We start from the raw sequence: 16,136 nt of genomic DNA, 5'->3' as shown, positions 1-16,136 counted from the left end.
CTCTGCCCTTCCCCCCCTCCCCCGGTCATGTTCACTTGCTCTCTCGCTCCCTCTCTCTCTCCCTCTCAAAATAAATAAATAAAACTTTAAAAATTAAAAAAAAAAATATTTGAAACCAGTGGAGCCTGGGCCAGCCCTCCAGAGAGCAAGGCCTCTCCCAGTGGGGGGATGAGGGATGGTGAGTGGAGAAGAGCCTCTAGAAGTTAAGGCAGCAACGCTGTCCCCTCAGGGGTTACAAGAGAATAATCGTTGACCTCTTTCTGCATCTGCCATTGTTGCTAGAGAAGCTGAGCCGTGCTATCCAGGGAACTCTCGGCACACCTCCACGCCCTCCATCCCACCCCGTAGTCAGGGTGGTCTGAAGTCAGCTTCACGTGGGGGGTGGGCTTCTCCAGCTCTTCTGGGCTAGGTGTCCCTCCCGGGCACTGCTCTCGGTGATGTGCTCAGAGCAGGATCTGGTCCTGGGATGTCTGACTGAAGGATCCTGCTGAGATAGTCCTCTGCCTCATGAACTTGGCCAGAGCCAGTCGTCAGGCTGAATGTGGGGGCCTGAGCAAATGCACAGATGCTGGGGGATGGGTAGTTCTGGGGGGCCCAGTGACAAATCCTGTAGCCCTAAAGGCTGAGCAGCAGAGTCCACCTGGCTGCGTGGTTCCCAGCTTATTGTCTAGGGCAAGGACATCTTAGGGGGTCCTTTGTCCCAGAGCTGACACTTCTGTCAGCCACTTGGGCTTCTTGGAAGAATCTGGCCAGGGGCATCCCATTCAAGGAGGAATGTCCCAAGCTGGCCACCTGATTATTGAACGGCCTGCTTGCCAAACCCCCGTGGATCAGGGGGACCGGCTAGAGTGAACCTGAAATCCCTGCAAAGGTTCTGGAGCTTGGAACTAGCTGGAATGACAGTATAATATAGAAAGAGCCCAGACTTGAAGTGAGACAGATCTTGCCTCACCACTTACTATATTGGACAAGTCACTAAATCAGTACATCTATATTCATATACGTAAAATGGAAATTGTTATCCGCACCTCACGGGGAAGGAGCACTAAATGAGCTAGTGAAGGAATGTGGTGTGTTAGCACAGAGCCTGGCATATAATAGGCATTCAACTGTTGGTAGTTATTTCTCTGGGTCCTCTCTCTGTTACACAGGGGAAGACTCAAGGGTGTAGCTCTGAAAAGTGAAGACGATCTGTAGAGGAGACCTACTGGCTATCATGGATCATTCCAGAGACATAGTGAGACTGCATGAGAGGCCTGGAAACACCTCACTTCACTTGATTCTCCCTGCTCCTCACCACCCTCAACAGCAACAAGGGTGTCATGATTCTCTGGCCTCCTTAGTCCCCTTCCTCTGGTGGCATTCTGGGATCAGCCCATTCCCAAATCCTTTTGCTCCTTCTGATGGAGGCTTGAGTGCCATTGTGCCACCCTGCTGATGCTAGCAGCAAGCTCTAGGGCCAGGAGACTGGGCGGAGCCTGGAGGTTCTCAGGATTCCCGGGGTCACAGTGGGAAGCCCCAGGACTTCTTGGCTGTTCCCAGGCACCTGAGGGAGAACAATGTCATTACTGCAGGAAAGGACAGGATCATGCAGGTGAGGCTCAGAGGACAGAGGCAGGTAGGATTAGTGAGCACCTTCTACTCAAAGCAAAATTACCAGAGCCTTGGCAGGACCAAAAGATGATAGTCTTGGGGAAGTTCAGAGTCTGATTTTTAAGACGGGGGGCAGCCAGTATGGAAATGACAGTCCTAAGGCCCACATTCAGGAGTCATCCAGGAAAGGTGTCTATTCCTCTCAGAAGAGCTAAGGAAAGTAGAGGCTTTTCGCTCTTGCTGGTCAGCAAGCCTGCTGAATCTTACCAAAGGCTATTGAGTCTAGGTGATGATAAAACCTTCCACTCGCTTCCCACTGCACTTAAATAAAACTCCAGCCCAACAGACCTGGCCTCACCTACTTCTCAGCCTCATCGCCCACATGCTCTCCCTTGCACCCACTAGCCTCCTTTCTGTTTCTCAAGCACACCAACCTCACTTCTGCCTCAGGGCCTTGGCATTTGCTGTTTCTTCAGCCTGGAGTTCTCGTTCTGACCTCATACCTGGTTGCTCCTCTCCATTCGGGTCTCAGCCCAAATGTTACCTCTTCAAAGATACCTGTTGTGATCACTGTATCTAATATGTTGCCCTCCCCCCACCTCCCTCACTTTCCATCCATTTACCCTGTTTTATGACCCTGAGAGTCCTTATTGCTCTCAAATTCTCTCATTATGTATCTCACTTCTTGTATAGTGTCTATCTCCTTTGTGAGAGCAGGATTTAAATTGTTCACCTGCATTATCCCCAGGGCTTAGCACAGTGGCTCATAGTAGATGCTCAGTAAATATTTGTTGAATGACTGAAAGGTGTCAGAGGCAATTCCGGTCTAGAAGAGGCAATCCTGATTAGAGGACTCAGAATGTTGTTATCTTGACCCTGTTACGGCAGAGAAGGACCCTGAACAAGACAGGCCAAGACCCAGACTGAAATGTAACCATCAGAATGGATAAGTGTACCTGCAGCAACTGAGAGATGGCCCAGCCCTGCAGCCAAGTCAAGAGCCAAAAGACACCACACAACAGCAGGTCGTGTCCTGGGTAAGGACTCAGCATCTGAAGTCTGAGACAAGGCTCAAGGCCCAAGTCAGTTGGGGAGAAGTATAGCAACAGGGGGTTCAGCAAGCAGTTCGCCAACAGACAACAGGCTCCTAGCCCCTTGGGTGAGATTCAGGGGCAGGGTGTTAGGTGGGGACAACTAGTAAAAAAAAAAAAAAAAAAACCTAGCCCTAACTGGGGTACTAGGCAGGCTTCAATGATGGATCAAGGCAGAAGTCAAGTAATGAAAACCAAACCGGTGACTGGGACTCGCCTGAGGCCAGGTGAGGGTGGGATGGGGATGGGGTGGGGAGTTAGCCAGTTCTGGAGGAAGAGGGCTCTAAGGACAACTAGGCAGGACCAGACAGGCTATTTGTTTGGGTGGGAGGTGCTTCTGGTATGTATGATCTTTTGCTGGGGTGGGGGTGGGGAGGAGGATAGGGGACAGACCTGGGTTCACCTACCAGAGGAAAGTGCTCAGGGGTTGTCTGCCTGGGACCCTCTCCCCATGGGCTTCTGACAAGAGAGCAGCCTTAAAGAGTACCCCTGAAACACCTGCTTCTGATTCTGTGTCTCCCTCTCTCTCTGCCCCTCCCCCACTCATGCTCTGTCTCTCTCTGTCTCAGAAATAAATAAACATTAAAAAAAAAATTGGGGCTCCTGGGTGGCTCAGTCGGTTGAGTGACCGACTTCGGCTCAGGTCATGATCTCACAGTCCATAAGTTCAAGCCCCGCGTCGGGCTCTGTGCTGACAGCTCAGAGCCTGGAGCCTCCTTCTGATTCTGTGTCTCCCTCTCTCTCTGCCCCTTCCCCACTCATGCTCTGTCTCTCTCTGTCTCAGAAATAAACATTTAAAAAAAAGAGTACCCCTGAAATAAATCTTTTTGAGGCTGTTATAGCTATGCCTTTATAGCCACTCTTAATTACTTTAACAATTGGACAAGGGACTCTCACATCCATAGGACCAGACATTTAACAAATACCTACAGGATTCCTGCTGGAAAACCACAAAAACTCCCACTGCCTCAAAGAGCAACAAACTGTCCTGCCTCTTTTTGTAGGCCTCCCTATCCTCAGCTCCCCCACTAGGGCTGCTCAGCTTTTGTCCTTTCATTCAACCCCCAAGGTCATTCCTGCCTCCCTACTTTGGCCACTCCCCCCCTCCACCAAACCAGATGGAACACTTTATTCAACATACAAAATAAGTTATTTTTCAGTGGCTCCTCCCTATCGTTGAGTACATAATGCTCTCAATTCCCATAGCACAGCCTCAAACTTGGTGATATTGTTTAATTTTTGTTCTCAAGTAGTTTCAGTATGGACATTGTTTCCACAACCAGATCAGAGCGTCTTTGGAAACAGGGGACAAATCCTCCCCTTGTTATGTTTCCTCCATAGCACCTAGCAAGGATCTGGGGGCATAACAGGTATTTGTTAGCTTGAGCCCTGCCCTCTTCAAGAAAGGGTAGGGGGAAAATACCACTCTGGCTGTCACAGACTGATTGGTAAAAAAAAAAAATGGGAGGCAGGATTTAACTATTTTGGAAGCAACTGGGCCCCTTGGGCAACCTATACTTTTTATTTTTAAACTTTGGGAAATGAGGAGAGAGCAGCCTACTCTCAACATCCAGGGAACCTAGGAAATATTTATAAGTTAGCATCTCCTTTCAAGACTTCTCTATCCTTCCACATATCTGGTCTATATCCCACCCTCTCTGGGTGTTTCTGCCCACTGATGACACTGAGTGACAGAATGAATTAGTCCTGAAGAAGTGACTCAAATGATTCAGGTGGCATAGAAGTCTAGTAGGGAGTGTGCCTTGGCAAAGCATTATTGTTCTAGTAGGGCGAGCTGCCTCTTCTCCTCACAATCAGAAATGTCTTCTTGGTGGAAAGCAAGACATCAAGGCGTGTGATAATCTATACAAATTTTATTTTAATATCAATTTGTATGGAAACAAGCAGATGTCAGCATTTTTGCAGGCACAGGAAAAAAAGGGAAAGAAAAAACTCCAGTAATAATTGATCTTGTATTTACACCATTTGGTTTCAACAAGGACAGGAAGCTTTGCTGTTAGCTTCCTGTGGGGACTCCAGTTTCTGCACCTTCCCCTGCTGCCTCTCAGCATCACGATAGAGCAGGGATTTCTGAGCCTTTAATCGGCAAGCCAGGCACATGAAAATTGACTCCACGTTCTGGCTCTCTTTGGGGTCCTTGGCCGAAGTCTCAAACAAGAGCATGTTGTGGGCATCAGCAAATTTCAGGGCTAAGTTGGAGGGCACCTGGATCTGTTCCCTCAAGTCACACTTGTTGCCCACAAGCACTTTGGGGACTAGTGGGGGCACAGCATGCCCATTGCATTCTTGGATCCACATTTTGAGGTTGGTGAAGGATGTCATCTTGGTGACGTCATAGACGAAGACCACTGCATGCACATTGCGGTAGTAATGCTCGACCATGCTTTTGCGGAAGCGTTCCTGACCTGCTGTGTCCCATACTTGAACCTGGAAGATACAAAAACCCATATCTGGAGTCAGAAAAGCAAACATGAATGGATAGGAGAAAATATGGTTCTGTGATCTTATAAAAATCAGGTGAAAAGCCCTGACACAGTAAGGGGTTCTTTGAAAGACTGGCAGAATGGACTTTTCGAAGTATACAAAGAAGTTTCTTTCCAGGTTTTAACATTTTTCTCAAAAATTTGAGTTGAAAATCTTGAGTCGAAAAATCTTAAGGCTTTTAGTTGAAAAACTGGGATGTAAATTGGTCACCTTTTCTGGAGGAGTATTTGGCAATATTATCAAGAACCTTGAAAATGTTCAAAACTCTTCAAGCCTATAATATCACTTCCAGAAATCCATACAAAGTAGCAGAGATGTGGTCAAATTTCTGTACAAAGATTTTTTTTTAATTTTTTAAAAGTGTATTTATTTTGAGAGAGAGAGCATGCACACACACGAATGGAGTTGAGGCAGAGAGCGAGAGAGAGAGAGAGAAAGGGAGAATCTCAAGCAGGCTCTGCACTGTCAATGTGGAGACTGATATGGGGCTCAAACCCACAAACCGCGAGATCATGACCTGAGCTGAAATCAAGAGTTGGATGTTTAACTGACTGAGCCACCCAGGCTCCCCCTGTACAAGGATCTTAATAGCAGTGTTTATACTTTTTTAAAAACAGGAAACAACTGGGGCGCCTGGGTGGCGCAGTCGGTTAAGCGGCCGACTTCAGCCAGGTCACGATCTCGCGGTCCGTGAGTTCGAGCCCCGCGTCGGGCTCTGGGCCGATGGCTCGGAGCCTGGATCCTGTTTCCGATTCTGTGTCTCCCTCTCTCTCTGCCCCTCCCCCGTTCATGCTCTGTCTCTCTCTGTCCCAAAAATAAATAAAAAACGTTGAAAAAAAAAAAATTTAAAAAAAAAAAAAAAACAGGAAACAACCTAAATGATCACTAAGAATAGCAAAAGTGTATGTACATATCTATACAGTGGGCTATTATACAGCCATTAAAAATAATGTTTTCAAAGAATAAATGGTGGACGAAATTCTCATAAAATATCAGGAAGTGAAAAAAGCAGTATACAAAATTTTTTATATGCTATGGCCTTAATATTTTTAATATTAAAAATAGACATATGCCGGGGTGCCTGGATGGCTCAGTCAGTCAAGGGTCCAACTCTTGATCTCGGTTCAGGTCATGATCTCATTGTTCATTAGTTCGAGCCCTGTGTCGGGCTCTGTGCTGACAGTGTGGAGCCTGTTTGGGATTCCCTCTCTCTCCCTTGCTCTCTGCCCCTCCCCCACTCATGTGCACACACGCGTCCTCCCTCCCTCTCTCTGTCTCTCAAAATAAATAAACTTAAAAAAATAGACATATACCTAGGAGAAACTGGAAGTGTACACACCAGGAAATTAATGGTATTTATGTACAGTGGGACTATAGGTGCTATTTATTTCTTTTTTTTTTTTTTTTGGTATATTCCAAATTTTCTAAACACTTTGTCTTGTATTTTTACCTGACTTTTAATTTTTTTTTAATTTTTTTAGACAAATGATTTTTTAAATGTTTGTTTATTATTTTTAAAAGAGAGGGGGACAGGGGATCTGAAGCAGGCTCTGCACTGACAGTAGCGAGCCCAATGCCTGGGTCGAACTCACGAACTGTGAGATCATGACCTGAGCCAAAGTCAGACGCTCAACTGACTAAGCCATCCAGGTGCCCTTTACATGACTTTTTAAATAAAACAAAGTGTTAAAATCTCACCTTTTAGGGGCACCTGGGTGGCTCAGTCGGTTGAGCGTCCAACTTCAGCTCGGGTCATGATCTCATAGATCTTGAGTTCGAGCCCCACATCCAGCTTGCTGCTGTCAGCAGGGGCCCACTTCAGATCCTCTGTCCCCCTCTCTCTCTGCCCCTCCCCTGCTCTCTAGCTCCCTCTCTCTCTCAAAAAAAAAATCTCACCTTTTAGCTCCATTTATTCTAAGTTCACTTCTTTGATGTGAAAAAGGCAATTTAGCTCACTGGATTTTTCTTCTGCATCTCAGCTTTTGGGATAAAGGCCAAATTATGAAGGAAAAAATGCTGATTATCAGTAACACATACAAAGACACAATTCCCAAGGGATACTCTGGAGTAGAAGACACACAATCACCCCATCTATTTCCCTTTATACATCCAAAGTCTTGGACAAGAGAAATTTATTCTCAGAATGATGGCCCAAGGCCCTATGCAATTCTCAGTTATCAAAGAAAATTTGATTATGGTCACTAATTGACTACTATGGCTCTTAAAACCAAGTATAGCCTTTATTTGCAGTTAGCAGTCAATAAGTATAATCTGGTAAATATAATTGAATCTCTTTGCTGAGTGAAGATCTTACAGGGCCCCAGAGTCATCATCATTCTGAACATCAATTTTCATTGTCTAGGCTCTCCTTCATCTCCTCTATTGACATTACTGCCACGTTCCTTTGGCACAACTGTCAAATTCACTCCTTCTGTTTTGATTTTCATGTCCCTAGGCCAGACCCTCCTTTCCTCACTCCTGGACTACAGCAAAGTCTTTTGGATTCTTGATGTCTCCACTCCAGTGCTTCCTGCATGCTGCTTTCAAACTAGGCTTCCTAAATCCCTGCTTGTATCAGCGTGACACCTTCCTCTTTAGGAAATTATGACAGCCCTCTTCTGCATGTGGCCTCAAATGGAAAAGTTGTCTGACATCATTCGGCCCGGTCCAGCCTGGTTTCAAACTACTCAGTTATACCCGGTTCGTTCCCTCCTCTGTACCTTTGGTCCTGCTAGTCCGTCCTTCCCCAGCAGAACAGGTCGCCCCCTTGTTGCCCTCTCCAAATCTCACCCATCCTTCAAGGTTCGGCTCATGCCCACATTCTTCCTAAAACTCCATTCTTCTCCACCTTCTCCTCAATTCTCTGTTCTTCTAACTTTCTATTGTACTTTGAGTCTGTACCACACCATTTAGAATATATTATTTGTTGTCTACTTGTTTCATCAGTGCTCTTGACATTTCTCCAGCCAAACTTGTAAGCAGCCTTTTTCTGCATCAGATCACTTGTCACCATGGTCGTCGTCGTCGTCATCATCATCATCATCATCATCAAAAGGCAGTATTGAGCCACCAAAACTACAGTCTGGCATCCTACGTATCTCCCAAGGCAATTTCAGAAAAAACATTCGACTTTGGTTACACAGAAAATGTAAGTCCTTGAACATTGATTTGCTTCTGAAAGCAGAGAGAGAAAAGATTTTCACTTTTCCACCTCTCCAGTGCTCTGAGCAGAAAGAAAGAGCAGGCCAGGAAAGGTATGGAGGTCAATGGGAAGAGAGCAGGTATAGCACAAGAATATCATTACCACTTGGCTCCTGATCCCCACCTCCACCCTCCACTAGTCCTAACTCTTGCCTCTGAGTAAGGCTGAATCCCTACCAGCCCTCAGGCATGTGGCAGATGCTTTAACACCATGAGCTCAGAACTCTAAAAATACCTGCCACCAGCAGGAACACGGGTGGGAGTGTGTGAGGTGTTTGGGGCTGAGTGGGTTGGCTGTTTGGCTTTTCTTTGCCTTCAGAATTGTATACACCATCCAAACTGCCAGAGCTGCAGGGAGGATCCTTCCTGCTGTAGACCTCCTTGCCTTTCCAGTGCCACGGGGAGCCTTGAAGCTTTTATTTGGAGGCTCAGAATTTAAAGTGTAGCACTGCTCCCATTGCAGCTTTTTATAAACCCCACTCTAAGTTCTTTGCACCCCCGTCAATGGCAAGCGGTGAGTCCGGAAGCAGGCTGCTCATAGCACAAAGTCAGAATGGATGGTGTGGCCTCAGAGCCATCACAAAGGGAGAGCGCAGCAGTCAGTTCACTGCACACAAATGACCTCATTCTGTTTGGGAGTTTGGTGTCCCTGTTCTTAGCATCCTCACAAACCCCTGATCCCTGCCAGACAGCGAAAGTATCTCCTCCCGCTTTCCAGCTGGCACTCCTCTCATCCATTCTTCCCTTTCTGTGGGCACCGCATCCACACGGTAGCCAGGTGTGCTGGCTGCTTCCTAGCCACATACATGCTCCCCAGATCCTCTTTTCTCTCCCAGGGCTAGTGAGGGCATCGTGGAGTCAACCAACCTGGGTGCAAACCTCAACAGGATCATGTACTAATCAGGTGCTCTTAGGTGAGTTACTTACTCTGTCTTCAGTGTCCTCCCCTGGAAGCTAAAGATAACCTCAGCCATCTCCGTGGGGATGCTGTGAGGATTAGCATTCCTCATGAGTACACGACACAGCGCCTAATACGTACTCTCCCTTCCTCCCTGGCCCCAAACTTCCACCATCAAGTCTGGTCCAACAGCTAATTGAGCGGGTGCTATCAGAGATGCAGCAGCAGTAGGCATGGCATTGAGAGACCTGGGTTCCAGCTCCTCTACTTAGTAGCAGAGTAAATGACGAGGCAGATTAACACACGAGAAAGAGCTTTTGCAAAATAGAAGTACTCTGTAAGTGCTGGCTGTTGCCATTGTCTCAGAGGGCCCATCGGCTGTCCTGGTAGCACTGTTCCCTGGATGCACTGGTTCTCCTCCTGGAAAGCACAGAAAGCCTGGCTTCTTGATGATGGCATGGAGCCAAGGCCAAGGCAGTCAGTGGGGAGGGGGAAAGAAAGCAATGCCAGCAATGTGCCACAGGCGGCTGGGGGCAGGCCCAGAGTGACAGGGGTGTTGGAGGAGGCTCCAGGGGCACAGTGTGGAGAGCTGCCGAAGAGAAATCTAGGCTTTTAAACCATTATCCTGGGGCTGCCGCTGCCTGAGCAAGCTTCAGCAAGTCCCCCACCCCTGCACGTGCTCCTAGCTCACACGGGTATTTCTTTTCCCTCTGGAACATATCTGGCATCTTTCTATAGATGAGGAGTGAATGTCCTTTTGTTGGAGGCCGGCGGGGGAGGGTAGAAGTAGAAAAAGGGAGACAGATACATCTGTAACCTTTGGAGGATGCCCAAGTGGATGATGGGAAAAGTCGAAAACAAATCTTTTTTCATTTAGCTGGACTGTCCCATCTGCACCTAAGATACACACACAGTCACACACAAGGCTGACACAGAGAATGGCAAAGGAGGACAGAGACAAAGAGAAACGCACACACAGAAAGAGAGGCAGCAAGGCAGGCAGAGAAACACACACTGATGGATAATTAGCCATTAAGTGAACTGGCATAAGATGGAAGTTCAGAAGCCCTAAGGAAGACATGATGTCATTCTGACTGCAGGCAGCTTCTGAGGGAACACTGAGCTCAGCCTCTGTCCCCTCAGTAATATAACACAGGAAGGTGTCTGTCCAAGTGCTCAGCAGAGGAAGAGAGTCCACAGTCCTGGGTGACACCTGCCCACAGACGCAGCTGACCTGCAGTTTGCCTGGTCGGGAGGGCTGGGGCAGAGGGGTACCAGCTGTTGGGGGAGCTAAACGAGACAGGAGCAGGGGTGCTTCCATGAGAATTTACAAAGAATGGCTCAAAAATTAGTTCTGAGCCTCTCCTCTCTTACCTCCCTCATCCCACCCCTCACACACTATTTGGCACTTTCCAGTGCTTTTAGACTGAGGCAGGCTTAATATGATTTAGCTAAACCTGTAGGAGATGGACACATCATGTCATTAAGGAAAGCTCCACCCTTCCTTTAGGATCAAGAAGGCCTCCACACTTCCTAGGCTGATGTCATGAAGGGCCGTCAGCTTTCCCATATGACGCCCCTCTGTATCCCTGTCACAGGTAACTGCGTGGGTTGGGTGCACCATGGGACCAGCCCAAATTGCTAGGGAAGAGCACCCACAAGGGAATTGGGAAACCTGAGTGGAAGGCCTGTCCCTGTGTGATCTTGTCACTTTCCCTCTCCAAGCCTCGGTTTCCTATCTGTTAAATGAGCACATTGGATTAGAGATCTTTAAGGTCTCTTCCATCTCTGAACATTCTCGGGTTCTCACATCCAAAGGGAGACAGTCAAGATGCAAAAAGTAAAACCTAGGTACTCAGCTCAGTGTCTGGGGTGCAGTTGAAGGAGACATCTTGCAGGCTCCTAAGTTCCAGGGCTCTAACCCTGGACCCCTTGGCCTAGAAGAGACCACAAGGCCAGCTGTCCAGCCTGCCATCTCCCGCTGAGCACACTCCCCACCTCCCCACCCCCCAGGCTAGAAATTGCCCCCTAGAGCAGAGAGTGGTGTTAAACAGCTTGGGCTTTGAATCCACATTGAAGTTCTGACCCTGTCACAGAGAACTCAGGATAGTGAGAGAGACAAGTGGTTGGGCTCAAGGCTCAAAGACTGAAGCTCAGATCCATGCGCCTCTGGGCAAGTTATTTAATCTCTCTAACTTTGGTCTCCTTATCTATTGAATAGGAATGATAATAATAGTCCAAATTGCATAGGGCTGCTGTGAAGATCAGATAAGATAGTGCCTGTAAAGCACCTAACCCAGGCTCTTGGTTTAGTCAAAATGTATAAGTTGTTGTTGTTGTTGTTGTTATTATTATTATTATTGCCTACTCATTGGAAGCTTTTCTTGATGTTCATGTGAACCAGGAAACACTGGATTATAAATTCTGTGATGGGGAGGGGGTGGGACACATTGATTGGAAACACCAAATGGGGCTTCAAAGCCCTAGAGATGGCCCTTGTAATTAAGAGAGTAGCCCTAAATTTGAGAACTCAGTCACCCCCCTGCAGGGGTTGATGTATGTGCTACCTTGGGACACAGGGAGGCTGCCCAGGAGAGGCCACACCCTACCCCTGGACTGAGAGAAGAGTTGCAGAGACCTCTCTGCCATCCTCCTGTGAGGCTGGCATCTGTTGCCTGACGGCCTTCTATTGCTGGCTGTGGCCTGGGGCCACTTCAGCCTGTCACATTGGACTTCTCTCCCTCCCCCAAAGGGAGAAGCCTTTGGCAGTCACCTCCTAGCATGGATTTGGCATTTGCTCCTTGAAAAACTCCAGGCCAGCCGGAGCGTGGGGCAAAATCTCCTCCCATCTAGATCATGTGCTAGCTGCCTTGCTCTGCCATCTTCCCACAGACATGCTGGTCTCGCCTGCTGCCTTTGGCCCTGAGGTTGCAGCAGCTCTACAAGAGGCAGGGTCACTATCTCCCCACTCCCACACCCCACCCTGGGCTCCTTCGGAATCTGCACTCGGAGGGCTCCTCTATGAACAGTGTCACAAGGCTTTGCCCTCTCAAAAATATCATCTTCCCAAAAAAGCCTGTATTAAGCACTTATCGGCACATGGTGTTGTGCTGAGCTCTGTTTCTAGTGAGTCACACTGTCACAGGCTCTGCCCTCTGGGAAAAAGTCTGGAATCTTTGGCAAAGACTGTAAACTCCAGTTTAGCTAAGTACTTGGTTGTTAGGAAGGAAGGAGTCTTTTAAAAATGTCCCCAAGGCCATTGGGCAGTGACCCTCTTCTACTTGTTTTCACCTCCCTTTTCCCACTTCTGGCTTTCTCCTCTCCTCTCCTCCTGTTCTCTCTCCTTCCTCCTGCCCCAAACTCCCAAACACTTTCTTTCTCCTCCATCTGAATTTCAGGTGGACTTATTCTCCCTCTTTTAAATCCAGAGAATTCTTTGGCTCAATGTGACACTTGATTTTAAGCAAGCAATAACATTAAATTTTAAGGTCTTTGAGGGTTTAAGAACACATCCATAAGTATATTTCTACTTTAGATATAAAAAGGCATGTTTCAGGGCGCGCCTGGGTGGCTCAGTTGGTTAAGCGCCTGACTTCAGCTCAGGCCATGATCTCATGGGTTCATGACTTTGAGCCCCACATTGGTATCTGCTGACGGTATGGAGCCTGCTTGGGATTTTCTCTCTCTGCCCCTCCCCCACTTCTCTCTCTCTCTCTCTCTCTCTCTCTCTCTCTCTCCCTCCCTCCCTCCCTCCCTCCCTCCCTCTCTCTCTCTCTCTGTATCTCAAAATAAATAAACTTTAAAAAGAATAGGGGTGCCTGTGTGGCTCAGTTGGTTGAGCATCCAACTTCGGCTCAAGTCATGATCTTGCGGTTTGTGGGTGGGTTTGAGCCCCACACCAGGCTCACTGGTGTCAGCACATAGCCCACTTCGGATCCTCTGTCCCGCTGTCTCTCTGTCCCTCCCTCTCCCTCTCTCTCAAAAATAAATACACATTTTTTTTTAATGAAAATAATAAAATAAAAGGCCATGTTTCAGAAATTCCAAAATCTTTTTTTTTAGCTTTTTTTAATGTTTATTTATTTTTGAGAGAGAACTCAAGCAGGAGAGGGGCAAAGAGAGAGAGGGACACAGAATCTGAAGCAGGCTCCAGGCTCTGAGCTGTCAGCACAGAGCCTGACATGGGGCTCAAACCCACGAACTGCAAGATCATGACCTGAACCAAAGTCAGACACCCAACTGATTGAGCCACCCTGGTGCCCAGAAATTCCAGAATCTTACAACCTTACATTAAAGAAGTCAGACACACTAGAGAACGTCCTAACCAAGCAAACGTCAATATACGAGCCCTAGAAAAAAGATACAGACAGCTACTTTGACTTTAAAAAGGAAATGTAGCAATTCCCCCCCAAAATGCAAGGGACAAACAAGGTCTCTATTTCAAAACAGTGCCCCATCTTCCTGACCCTGGGGCTCAGTTGCTCTCCAGAGCTCTCCCTTACCAGTACCTAGCTGCCCATCTTCCTGACATCCAGTGCCTCGGCCCAGTTTCCGAAGCCATTTTAAAACACATTCATTTTAATAATCAAGGAATCTGGAGTTGTGCACAGTTTAGTGTTTCATCATTCTCCCCCGTTACTCAGCCCTTCTCTCCACATCACTCAGAAGAGGCACCTTGGGGTCATTTGGGCCCCTGACCAGCAAGAGGGAAATTGACCTCCACCCAACAGCCAGCGTCAGACCATAGGCTCAAGTAAAACCCAGCTGTGGATCCAGTAGAGTTGGTATTTAGTGCCCAGGGCCTTTTGAGGTGCATTCCTGCCCATAATCCTGCCCCCTCTGATCCCCTGACACATGAAGCTGCCCTTGCCATGTCCTCCCTCTGCACCTAGAAATGTATCTGTCCTGTCGAGTTTCTACGTTTTCTGAACCAGCGTGAGCACAAATGGTCAGATGAGAATATCTGTACTTAGCCAATTTGATAAATAAGCTAATGGGGGTGGGGGTGGGGAGGAGCAAGACACTTTCCTTGGCCCTCAGATAAGTTGCTCTGCATTTTTACAAGGGCCTGCTGAAGACAATACCAACAGAATGAGTAATGAGGTAGTTCATTCATTAGGTATCCCAGACAAATAAACAAGATACCATTTGAGAGGAGACTGTTCCAAAAGAACAAGTTTGTTATGAAGGGCTGGCGGGTGACCCTGCCTCAATTGCTTTAAAAGGGCTCATGGCTTTGTGCCGGAACCACCCCACTTCACCCCTGTTCCACCTCAGTCCTGATCCTAACCATAAACTGTAGTTTAAAATAAAGCGGTTTTCATTCACTGTGGATTTCCATGTTTTCCCCCTCTCTCATGCCTCAGGGCTTAGCCAAAGTGGGTTTTTGCAGCCCACCAGCACCCAAGAAGTAGAAGAGACCTCAGGATGTGCAAAGTGCTTTGGGATCCATCCCACAGACTGGGACCAAGAGATGCCTTAGCCTTATACCTCCCTCTGCCCACAGGTGCCACTGCTCACGGCTCAGGGTCAAGGATGGGATCAAACATGCTTTTCCTATGGCAGGTGGCAGGCATGGGCAAAGGGCAGGAGTGCAACCACTCCCGCCAGCCCTAACAAAACGGGTGAGGTGGGGACCATGCCACTTAGAGAAACGAAAGGGAATGAGGAGGTGCCGAGGGTCTTCGGCTCGGCACGCGGCGACACGGCCACGCGCTGGACGTTTACAACCACTAGAGCGATGCCTCAGGCGAGGCCCCCTCCCAGGTCCCTCCCTTCCCGGACCTGACCGTCTGGATCACCTTGATCTTCTCGCCCTCGATTTCCACGGTCTTCTCCCTGAAGTCCACGCCAATGGTGGCCTCAGTCTTGTCCGGGAAGGTCCCCCCGCAGAAGCGGAAGGTCAGGCAGGTCTTGCCCACGTTGGAATCCCCAATCACGATGATTTTGAAGATGCGAATCTGCACGTACTGGTCCAGCGAAGAGTCGAGCTCCAGGGACGCCAGGCCCGCGGCCGAGGTGGGCTGCAGGCTCCCATGGCCCAGGATGGGCTGCGCCATCTCCCCCGGACCGGACCGGGGCCCCAACCCCGCTCGAGGGCTCCACACAAAGAGAGCGGGCACGTTAGTGCGCTCGAGGCGAGCGAGCTTTGTGCGTGTGTGTGCGTGTCTGTAAGTGTATGTCCGCGCGTGTGTGCGTGCGCCGGCGGCGTGTGCGCGCGCGCGTGAAGGGGGTGCCTCTCACCCCAGGCCCCCCTCCTCCGCCAGCGCACCCTCCTTGCAGCTCCGAGGCACCGGCACAAAAGCCGGCGAGTGCGCGAGAGACGGAAGGGGCCGGCCGCGAGCCTCCTCCTCCTGCCCGTGCCCCGGACCGGACGCTCGCGCGGGCGGCTCCACGGCGCTCTCCAGGCGGCCGCCGCCTAGGCCCTCCCCTGCCTGGACCCCTGGGACACACCGGAGGGCGGAAGCCTGAGGAAAGGGAGGGGATGTTGAGAGCGGCGCACACCGACCGGGGAAGGTCTTCCGTTCTCCTCGCCCCCATTGATTTTATAGGTTGCGGGCTCCCCACCCCCGCGTTCTCAGAGCGCGCGGGGTCGGTGGGCAGGGGGCACAGCTGGGGAGGACAAAGACAGCTGCACCCTAAGGCTTCTCGGGAGCACTTCGGCCTCGGAGCAACAGTACCCGGAGGGGGGCGGGGAGGGGCAGAGACACCTCTTTCACCTCCTGAGCACGCCTCCTCGGCTCCCTCCCAAGCCTGGGAATAAAGAGATGCTCTGTCTTTTTGAGTAAGCAGGTGCACTCGCGCGCCCCGAGGAGCCGGGGAGGGTGCTGCCAAGACACGCCTTGGGT

At 49.1% G+C, this 16,136-nt stretch overlaps 2 protein-coding genes across 7 annotated transcripts in view; one reads left to right on the top strand and one right to left on the bottom strand.

Annotated features, from left to right (window-relative positions):
* The window catches only part of ZNF280C (zinc finger protein 280C), an 88,936-nt gene extending 74,321 nt beyond the window's left edge, over nt 1–14,615 (top strand). For 2 of the 5 annotated variants that reach the window (XR_009257347.1, XR_009257351.1), the window contains exons 22-23: nt 1,152–2,630; nt 8,136–14,615. The gene's annotated coding sequence lies outside the window, so the exon portion shown is untranslated. The remainder of the gene's footprint in view (nt 1–1,151; nt 2,631–8,135) is intronic. The other 3 variants (XR_009257350.1, XR_009257349.1, XR_009257348.1) reach the window with 3 other exon arrangements.
* Nucleotides 4,544–15,791, bottom strand: RAB33A (RAB33A, member RAS oncogene family). 2 transcript variants are annotated; one of them, XM_058714786.1, is made up of 2 exons: nt 15,078–15,791; nt 4,544–5,132 (listed from the first exon to the last, which is right to left on the bottom strand). In XM_058714786.1, exons 1-2 carry the CDS (start codon nt 15,345–15,347, stop codon nt 4,677–4,679), a joined length of 726 nt encoding a protein of 241 aa, XP_058570769.1. In that variant the 5' UTR covers nt 15,348–15,791; the 3' UTR covers nt 4,544–4,676. The 2 variants fall into 2 exon arrangements, with proteins under 2 accessions (XP_058570769.1, XP_058570770.1); XM_058714787.1 differs by having other exon boundaries at nt 15,090–15,733.
* Between the last annotated feature and the right edge of the window lie 345 nt (nt 15,792–16,136).

This window comes from Neofelis nebulosa, chromosome X (assembly GCF_028018385.1).
Source record: "Neofelis nebulosa isolate mNeoNeb1 chromosome X, mNeoNeb1.pri, whole genome shotgun sequence".
Classification (NCBI taxonomy): Eukaryota; Metazoa; Chordata; class Mammalia; order Carnivora; family Felidae; genus Neofelis; species Neofelis nebulosa.
This window is presented reverse-complemented; position numbering and strand designations above follow the sequence as displayed.

Coding starts and splice junctions, on each gene's coding strand:
- RAB33A (XM_058714786.1), bottom strand. CDS start 15,347: ATGGCGCAGCCCATCCTGGGCCATGGGAGCCTGCAGCCCACCTCGGCC. Junction 5,133..15,077: donor AGATCAAGGTGATCCAGACG/GTCAGGTCCGGG, acceptor TGTATCTTCCAG/GTTCAAGTATGGGACACAGC.